Raw genomic sequence first — 10601 nt, 5'->3', positions numbered from 1 at the left:
ACACGGAGTCTATAGTTCCCAGTCTCACAGGTTGGTGTGGACATGTGACTTTGGCTGTGGGGATACAGGATGAATGCCATGAGCCACTTCCAAATTGTGCCCATAAAAACACCTTCGGTAGTTCTCCATTCTGTCACCTTTTGACAGCCGGATACTAATGCCTAAAGTGACCTTAGAAATGACACTAATGATGACAGGTTTCTAAGCAGAGGTACACTCCCACCCCTATCTCTCTGACAGATTTTATGTGAGCTACAAATAAACTTCTGTTGATTTAAGTCACTAAGATTTCAGTATTAATCCATTAAGGCAAGTAGCATTGCTGTTGCACACACAAACACACACACACACACACACACACACCTCAGCTGGGCTCGAAAGTGACCTCCTCTGGTGAGCAATTCATTGTATCCTCAGTCACTGCATCTTCAGTACAAGTTCAATACCCCTGTATAAATCCTACAGCACTCAAGCGTCCACTCATTAAGAGGAAGTGAAGAGTTGGCTTTCTAAGTGCCAACTGTGGGTCCCTTCTATCTGATTTCAATAACACCTTTGTTATTTGTTGGCTGCAATTTAAAAAAGTTATAAAAACCTCAGTGAGTTTCCCTTCCTCAACTTTAAAACATCCTTACACCAAGAAACAGGACAAATACTCTTAGGACATAAACACTGGTATCAGACTACTTGATTTTGAACCACGATTTTGTCACCTACTAATTTTGCATCCTGGTTCTCCCCTATAGACAGTGTTGTGGTTCAAATCTCAGGTTCTAGAGCTAGGCTGCCTGTGTTGAAACTGGCTCCGTCTATCAGTGTGTTCACCATTAAGTTAATAATGTAAAATGGAAGGGCTCCTTACTTTCAGGCACCTCTTTAGGATCCTCAACTTGTTTTTTATATTTGCAAGTTTATATTCGATTTCTGAAAGCGTTCCCCAAGAATGCAGATAAAAATACTCAGATATCACAAAATCTGTTTCCAAAGTTGGTTTCACCAGTTACTGGCTCTATGACATAAGCTAGACACTTATCTCTTCTTTCCCTCAGTTTCCCTATTTGTAAAATGGAATGAAAAATAGCAGCCTACTTTACAGAGTTGTTATGGGGATCAGTGAGTTAATGCATCTGAAATGTTTAGAATGGTGTGATGTACATGCCACATCCTCCAAATCTGTTGGCTCCCTAACTCCTTTTTTGGGCCATTCCTCACCTTGCTCTTTCTTGAGGCCTGTCAAGTCTACGATCATCTTTCTTTTTGCAATTTGAGCCTGTGACAAGCTTCTTCTTAATCCATAATCCTTAATCCCTTCCTTTTATCCTGGTGCACATCTCTTCTATAAGCCTCCTGAGTTGTTTACAATCTAATTTTTCAACCTCTATTTGGTCTCCTAAATCTAATCGACTAGTCCATTGTTCATTGCACACTGACTAGTTTACAATTTCCCCCTAAGAGTCCCCTGTTAGATTGGATACCCTAACCATTGCATGGGCAACTTTTGCCATAAAGCTCATTAAAACACTGCTACATATAATCTACAGAACTGAAAATCTATTTAGATTCTACCTGGCTTCTGAAACACCGTTTCCAAATGCACTCAAGCCCATGAATGCTGATACCCCTATGTCCCTTGTGCAACACATTGAGGACACGTGGATTTTGGCATGGTGGATTTGCCCACTCTCCGATAAGCTAAACTCAGTAAAATGTATAAGAAAACACCATCCTACAGGATATGCAGGATGCAGGTATCTCCACCCAGACCTAGGCAGTGAGGGTGGTAGTTGAGGAAATTAGGCTAGAGTGACTTGTGGCTTGTTGCATCACATCTATTGGCCCACATATGTCATTTTGGTGGAAATTATTCAAACAAGTAAGAGAAGATACAGTGTAAAGAAAATGAAGACATAAAAGAATGTTCATGAAGGAAGGTCACTGTGACCAGGGCAAGGTGGAATGAAGTTCCACCTTGAGTTCAGGGAACAGGAACAAAGAAAGTATGCAATCACAACAAGAGCTGCAGTTACCAATGAAGAATGACATCAATCATTCCCAATTCAAGAATGTGTAGGGAGGCACAGGAGCTCAGCAATCAGGACAGAGAAACTTTTAAAAGACATCCAGAAACTGGAATTCAGACTTCAATTCTGAATGCCAGCTGTAGCAACATATGCAGATAACTCCTAGAATGGGGATTTTCACTCCTTGTGCCCAAAAGGATATTCCTGGGCTCCTGTAATGTGGAGGATAGGAACAAATAGCACAATTCATAAATTATAGACTAAAGTACGGATCTAATTGATTAAAGAGAAATAACAAAGTGCCACTGTCAGTAAGAGAGTCTCCCCATCATTCCATTGGGAAGAACACTTTGGCCAGGGCTTCCCCTGGACATGGGTTGTTCCAGAGGAGGAAGTCCTTTCCATTATCTCTTCCTGTGTGTTTTATGCCACAAGACAAGTGTGAGAAAGTGGCCAAGTCAATATGGAAACAAACAGACACTTTGATGCCAAACAGTCTGTTTGAGAACGTTAACTCTCAGGAATTGTATCGAATAACAAGATTTATTGGTCTCCTGCACTGAGGACTTTGGGGCATCTGAGATCTTGGTCATCTGTAGCACTTACCACTACACATGAAATTCAGAAGGAATTAAAAATCACAAACATCGTTATATGGATCACTCCCCACCTACCCTTCCCTGAACTTAATCTGGTGGCACTTTTCTATCCCCCAGAGCAGTCTCCCTCCTCCCTAGTTCTCATCCCATGTGAGTGTTGGTGGTCCCTAGCAAGCCCTGATCACCCTATCACTCCAAGACACTGTTTGGATGACATCTACTGTTGAACTTAATAGAAGAGTACTCAAGCTGATGTGCTCTATATTAGTGGCCTAGACTCCGCCAGCACAGTTGGATCATTGCCTGCAGAGAACAAGAGAGCAGGGATGGGACACGGGGCTACACCTCACTGCAGACACTGAAGGGACAGAACCATGTCCTTAAGCCAGGCAAGCGCCATTCTGAGAAGCTCTGATACTGAGAAAATAAGGAAGACAAACAAAGTTCAGCTCAACAAGGAAAGATCATGAATAGGGTGCAGGATTGGGTGAATCACTTCATGGAGCTACCTGACAGCTCCTCCTCTTCCTTGATTTACATATAAGAAGTGTGCTGGACACCAGGATCACCACTCCTCTGGGAAGTCACCTTCTGCCTCCTTCAGCATGCGCTCTCTCCAGCTGCCACTCAGGGCTGGCCCTGCTGCCCTGCTTCTGGTCCTCTGCCTGCAACTGGGATTCAACAAAGCTCTGGAAAACCCGTGAGCCAAGCCCTTCCTTCCACAGAGAAACCTTAGGGAGGGCTTCTTTCCTAATCAGGAAATCTGTACATCCCTTCCTATAGAGTTTTAAAACTTCCTGGGACTCCAGTTCCAAAGAACTAAGTAAATACTAATTGCTGGACCCTATCCAGAACAAAGAAGGAGGATCTTTCAGGACAGTCATAAAAAGTCAGTGCTTGGAGATGTTTGCTGGAGTGATGTGATTCTGTGGCTATGCTGTCTTCTCCTATGGGTGACTCCCCTCTCCCATCCCACAGCAGATAAGCAGCAGAACTGTAGGGTGTTATTAGTAAATGATGTGTGGTATTGTACTTGAATTTTCATTTCTTTTTTCTGTTTGTAAACTTGTTCTTTTTTGTCAATGGAAATAAAATGGAAGATGATCTATTTTAAGTAGAATCCAGTTGCTTTTCAAAATGAAACTAAATCCAGACACAATATCCAAACCCACCCACAGGCAAAAATTCCTGGGGCTCTAATGCTAAGCAGTTCATCCAACCCCACCATCTCCCGCCATTCCCATGAACAAGTCTATGATCTCTGTTCCTTGTTTTTCTCTTCCGGGAACCAGTCGGAACGTGATGAATTTTGATGTGGATTTCCCACAGAGAGCAAGAGCAAATGAAGAAGTCACTTTGAAACTGAAAGTTCAAACAGAACTGAGAGAATGCATGGTGGTAAGTACAGGCCTGAGGAGGGACCTCCAGACAAATCTTACTTCTTATTAGGAACAAAACTGAATTGCTCTCTCTCGCTTTTGTGTTGCACGATATACTTAACCTCCTCATAAGTTTTGCTACTTGAGACTCAGAACAATTGTGGGAATGTGGGATGAACATTCTCATTTTAGACATAAGGAAACTCTGATCCCAAGAGGTTTAGAGAAGATGAGAAAGGAGAGGAAGGAATAAGAAAAAAAATACAAACAAGAAAACAGAAGTGACAAAGAAGGAAAATAAAAGAAAAAACAAAGCCTAAGAGCTGCTGGAGAACCAGTCACAGTTCCTCCAAGGCCCTGAGCATTCCTGGTCTGGGATGGAAGCCTGGACAGAGGGTTCTTGGTAGGACTGATTGCAACCCCATGCAGTAGGGTGAGGGCATGGAACAGAAGGACTTGCAGAGCAAGGTGCCTCATCTCCAGTGAGCCCTGAGCCAAGTCTGCCTTTCACTCCCCCTTCCTCTGCTCTTTTGCTTCAAGTCACCAAAAGTTGGCTCTTGTTCTGGCCCCACCCTCCACTCCACAGATTGTCCTCTTTTTCCCAGTTCAGCATTTCTTGGAGAGAAGTCTAATTTGTAGATTAGACTGCAGTAGAACAGAAGTTCTCGAATCATGATGAGCCTAAAACTCACCTGGCCATCCTGTCAAAGGACAGATCCTGACAGATCCAAGGTGTAGAGAGAAGCCAAAACTTCTAGATGTCTCAGGAACTCCAGAGCATGCAGAAGCTGTATTCCAAGGACAGTACTTTGAGCAACCTGGGGTTAGAGCACTACATCACTCTGTATTTCCCTACAACATGAGTTTCCTGATTCAAGTGAGATTTCAGGACAGTGATTAAATAGGACACAAAATTGGGAGCATGAGGATAGCTATTCATTTAAATATATTCTGGAAATATCTCTATTCTGGTAAAAGAGTCTTGATCTGAAAATGCAGAACATTCCAACTACTGTGTCAAAGTTTTTCTATTTGAATTCCGAGAATCTGAGCTCTGTATGCTAAATTGGATGGGAGGGAGGCTGAATCATAGTTTTCAAATTTGTGATTTGTTTAATCAAAACTGAAGATGAGAAAGGGGAAAATGAGTACATAATGCATGCATAAAATTTTTGTGTCAATGGTAGTTTATGGTGGTGATAGTTAATGAAAGTCTATTTTCACTCCTAAAGAAGGGATAGGTGTAATGAAGTGTATTTAAATCAATAGAAAGACATGTAATGTTATGATCAATAAAATTATGCTTTTAAGCATCTTGTTAGTATAATAGAGAGAGTGACCTTTAAAACCCACCCAACTGCAAATAAAAACAAGGAACTCCTTAGACTGAGTAATTGTGCAAACAGGTAAAAGCAAATTATATTAGCTTAGTCAACCAATTTTGTTTGTAGCTTTCAATTTAAAAAAGAATATAATTACAAAAACATCTCTATATATTTATACTTTTAGGAAAATATAATTTGTTTATATAAATCTAAAATTTACACCTCCTAATTTTCTATCAAATATAATACTTTTACAACTAAATTTTTTATATTAGTCTCACATTTGTTTATTGTAGAATCAAAGCACAGTAGATTGTTCCTATAATTATGTACTTGAATATACAGATCATATAAGACTTTAAGGCTAAAGATACTTGTGGTTAATCAAAAAAATTAAGCATTTTTGTGTTATGGACCATTTTACTGGTCTCATAAAATGTATGAAATAGTTATCAGAAAATTGCTTTTAAATGCATAAAGTACATTGGATGATGCAGGATAGCTACCATATTGAATTACAACAATAGAAGTTCTGATACAGTGATATATGTGTTTACCAATACATTAGCTGGAAAAAATACATTTAGAATATAAATAATATTAGATTTCATTTTATGAAGTCATTGTCTGAGATGGATGTTGTAGCTCAGCTTGAAAAAAGACCACTAAACTGTGCTGGTGTTTGACAACATGTCATTCATTCATGCTATGCTGGAATTCCACTGGATTCTGATATTTTTGCTACAATTATAGAAGTGTTGAAATTTCCATTCATGATGATATTTTATTGCAAATATGATTTTTTTAAAAGTAAACAAGGCAAGTATAGGCTTCTCTAAACACCAGGACACCCCACCCCCCTGGTGTTCTCAGCAGCATTCCAAGGGGGAGAATTATTATTCAAGGTGGAGTTTCCAGGTATCTGAGGAAGCTTCAGGGCTGGGCAGGCTATGGGTGCTTCAGCCATGCTGGTGCAGCCACTTTGATTGCCACCTTTTGTTCAGGGTGGTGATGAGTGCAGGCCATGTTCAAGGTATTTGAATCTATAAACTGTATTTTGTTGCTCCTGGTGGAAAAGTTGCATATGCTGTTGAGGCAACCATGTCGCGTTAATGATTTTCATACTGAAGGAATGCCAAAGTTCAGTTAAATCTTGGCGAAGTGAAGATACAATTTTTTCCCATCTGAGCTCACAGACTCAGTACTCGATCTACAGATCCTTCTGGGTGGATGGGTCTTGGGATACAAATACGAACTAGACAACTGAAATAGACAGAAGCAATAATTGCAGATACTAAAGCAATCTCAAGCTGAAAGAGGCAAAAAGAACCATCATGGTTCTACTTGCTTATCTAACAGCCAGGCTTGGGATTCTATGGCTGTTTCTGCCTGACCATGGAGGAAGTCAGAGGGGAAGCTCTAACTTTTGTCATCCCAGGTCACAGGATCAGCAGGGCCCTGTCACGTGATAACAACAAGGTCTGACCTTGACATGTACACCTGAGCAGCCAGGATGCTGTCTCACTGGGTTACAGACCAAAACTTCATGCAGGTCAATCCCCCAAGCTCCAGCTATTAATCTAAGCAAGCTGTTCTCTGATGAATGGCAGCCCTGGGATGAGTTCTCCTTGCCCCTGGAGTCATAGCATCTTCCTATCCCCTCCTGAGTCTCACACCCACACTTCTCAGGCAGGAGATTGAGGACTTGAGGAGAGATAACCTAACACTGACTGACCCATGGTGGACACCACATAAGTGGGCTCCTGCATGCCTCTAGCCCACATGCATCTTCTTGTTCTCTGTCTTTCCCTCCCCTTCCCACTCCCCAGACTAACACTGAGTCCTCTTTCCCCACAAGGTTAAAGCTCACCTCCAAAGCAACCCCCAAATTGAAGGTTCCTTCAACTACAAATTTACCCGCTGTCTCTGTGAAGATAATCCAGTAACCTTCTTCTGGGACTTTCAGACCAACAGTAAGTATAAGCGTAGTCCAAGGAAGGTGTTATTCTCCCACCAGTGAGGAAGACCAGGAACCAATGTTCAGCACAAGCTCCGGGGGAGGAATGGAGGGGTGGCTGGAAAGGAGGACCCCAGAGGGATTCCATGGGGACAAAGCCTCAGGCTCTAAAAGGGAAACACTGCATGAGAAAAGCTAAGAAGGGAAATCAATTTGCAAATGATTTGGGGAAAATGATCTTTGTCCTCATCTCTTCCAGGGACTGCAAAAATTGCAATAGTGGTTGACATAATTAATGAGAAAAATATCTGTGTTGAAGATATTTCAGTGGTTCCCAATGAAGCAAACCGATATTATACTGTGCGTACCCTGTTCATAGGTTAATGAAACCCCTTCTGTGTCCACCAGCACCCATGTGGTTTTCTCCAAGTAAGCTTGGCTGGGGTTCCTGTTGAGGTCTGTAAAATAAACTGTTCAAGCTTCTCCATGTTTTGTTGTGTCTTTCCTCCAAAATCTATCCTGAAAATCCCAGAATACCCTAAGTTTCTAGAACCTTAACCTTTCAAAGAAACTTTATTAAGGAAATTCATGGTTCTCACCACCCCATACCCTTTGGAATAAAGAAGGGAAAAAGAAGAAGCAGGGAAAAAAAGAGCCATTCTCACAGAGAGGAAAGGCAGTAACCCCCAATGGAAGGCAGAGACAGGATGGGCAGCCAGGTCTCCCTGCTTCTTGGTCTTCCTCACCCCATGGCCTCTAGATCTGCCTTGAGATTCCAGGGGATGGGACTTATGCTGCATGGTGTGAAGCCAGGCTTCTTTTCATCCAGTGACAAAGGACTATGACACTCAGGGACACTGGGTTCCTGTGCGGCCCGCCTGAGGAGCTGAGACATAATACAGGAGGCTGGAACAGAACAAAGGAAGTCCCAAGGGGCTTCATCAGAGAGGGCCACCAAGTGCTTTCTGATGGAAAAAGGGGAATTGAGCAAGTCCTGGGGCACATAGTAGGCAGAGGGCACTCTGGCAGATGGAACAGCAAGTCACCAAGACCCCAAATATGAAATGGTGGCATGTTCTGGGCAGGTAGCACTTTGAAATCAGGCAGGATTGAGTGAAAGCAAGAGGGCTAGAGTGGATTGTGCTGCGGGACAGCAGAAGAATGAGTAGAGACTGAGTGTGTCTGAGCAAGAATGTGGGACCTCGTCCTCCAGGCCAGGGCTCCCAAACAGGTATCAGAATCCAGGACAGGAAAATACCATTTCGTATATTAATCAGAACAGTGAAATTGATTATATGCTGAACATGTATAAAAATATGCTGAATATTAATATTTATGGGCTTTATCAAATGTCCTGTTAAAACTCATCACACAAAATAAGTATTTAGTTACTTAGTAAATATTTATCAATCATCTGCATGTGACATATCGTCCTATAGGTGCTTGGTTACAGAAGTGATTCAGCAGCCCCAGCAAAAGCGAGGCGCTAAGCAACTCAGTGAGAATCTGTCTCTAAATAAAATACAAAATAGGACTGGGGATGTGGCTCGGTGGCCAAGTGCCCCTGAGTTAAATCCCTAGTACCAAAAAAAGAGAAGTAAATCGGGAATTTTTTATCTCAGTCTTATGAAACTTACATTCTGCCTGAGAGGTAGAAAACAAAGAAATATTATTTATACCTTCATTTATGGGAAAACTGAAATGAGAGGAGGCGAGTGATTTGCACAGGGCCAGCAAGTGACAGAGCCAGGATTTGAACCCTCTAGGCAACCTGACAGGGATCACACTTCTGACTTCCCTGCACACTGTCCCAGGTGCTTCATTTGGGCCCTGTGAGGACCGCTGCAGGTGGCATCTAACACTGCAAACTTCAGTCACATTCTCTGCACAACTGTACTGCCTTCATCTTCTGATGTGCCTAGAATTTTGGATTGTCTAGAGTAGGACTGCCCAACAGAATATATATATAAAATATATTTAAGCTATAGATGCAATTTTGGAATTTCTAGAGGGCCACATTTTTTCAAAAAGCAAAAAGAAATAGGTGAAATTAAGTCAATAATATATTTGATTTACCTAAAAATATATTCTGAATATTATTTCAGGATGTAACTAATATAAAGAAATCATTAATGAGATGTTTTCAGTTCTTTGATTCTTATTAACTCTGAAATTGGCTGAGCGGTTTACACTTACAACACACCCAAGGACTAGCTCACTTGTCAGGACTCAGGGGTCTCCAGTGGCTGGTGGCTACCAGCTTAGACAGTGCAGTTGGTAAACATTCTGAGGTCTTGGCAGGTGCTGTTGGCCTCAGACTTCCGCATGTACAAGCGCTGGAACTCCGTGTTCACCTCTCATTACCACCACTATCCTTGGACTATTGAACAAGGAACCTCCTCCCTCTTCTTCCCTTCTCTGAGAACATCTTCTCTGCTGACATTTTCTGACTTACTTTCTTCCTTTCACCAGACTGTTGGTTACATTAGTCATCTTTATGACTTGATATTTCTTAATACTTAGCTGAAGCGTTGTTTTGAGTCCCAAAGGCAATTGACAGTCTGCTTAGTGCTGGTGGACGTCTCTCAGAGGAAATGGCTAGGGATGTGCAGGTGAAGACACTAGCTGGTCCAGTGGCTTGGGTGGTGACCAGTGGCCAGCAGACATAAATATAAACCTGAGAAGCTTCTGTAAAATCAGTCAGGCATGTCTGGGAATTTTATATACAATCATGGTATGAAGAGGGAGGAAGTCATTCAATAACTGGAAAACCTCTTAATTTACCCTATTGTGAGAAATTCAAACCCCAGAAATGGCCAACACTTGACTTCCACAGACAGGAGGATGAGATTTTTCAGTAAACCCATGACATTTTGGGTTTCCATGACCAACTTCACAAACTATAATTAAGTTCTAAAAGAATAAAAGTAGATTTATTTGGAAGGCAGTCTCATCATGGTCAGCCAGGCAAACAAAAGGGCAGAATCTTGACTCAGCCAAGTGGTATCCTGCCCCTTCACTGGGAGTCGGGAGTCAAGAGTCAGGAAGGAACCTAGAAAACATATGGATTTTCTCACACAACTGTAGATCTATGAGGATATATATCCAAAGAAGGAAAAAAAGAAAAGGTTTGCAGAGTCAGAATAGGGAAGTTTTCTTCTTGACTTCCTGAGTCTCGTTTATTTCATTTAGCATTTTATCTTCCAATTCCATCCATTTACCAGAAATTAAAATATATACTTTCTTCTTTATGGCTGCATAAAACTCCATTGTTTCAAATGTAATCCCTATTTATTGTATGAAGTTTAATACCTTGCACA

At 41.6% G+C, this 10601-nt stretch overlaps 1 protein-coding gene across 1 annotated transcript; it reads left to right on the top strand.

The window, feature by feature from the left end:
- Positions 1-3225: 3225 nt before the first annotated feature.
- Positions 3226-7665, top strand: LOC107149094 (prolactin-inducible protein homolog). The gene is made up of 4 exons (XM_015493872.1): positions 3226-3320; positions 3913-4018; positions 7183-7297; positions 7541-7665. The coding sequence occupies exons 1-4, from the start codon at positions 3226-3228 to the stop codon at positions 7663-7665; spliced, it is 441 nt and encodes a 146-aa protein (XP_015349358.1).
- Positions 7666-10601: the final 2936 nt, after the last annotated feature.

This window comes from Marmota marmota, unplaced genomic scaffold (genome assembly GCF_001458135.2).
Source record: "Marmota marmota marmota unplaced genomic scaffold, marMar, whole genome shotgun sequence".
Lineage (NCBI taxonomy): Eukaryota > Metazoa > Chordata > Mammalia > Rodentia > Sciuridae > Marmota > Marmota marmota.
The sequence above is the reverse complement of the archived record's forward strand: the minus strand, read 5'-3'. Positions and strand labels throughout refer to the sequence as shown.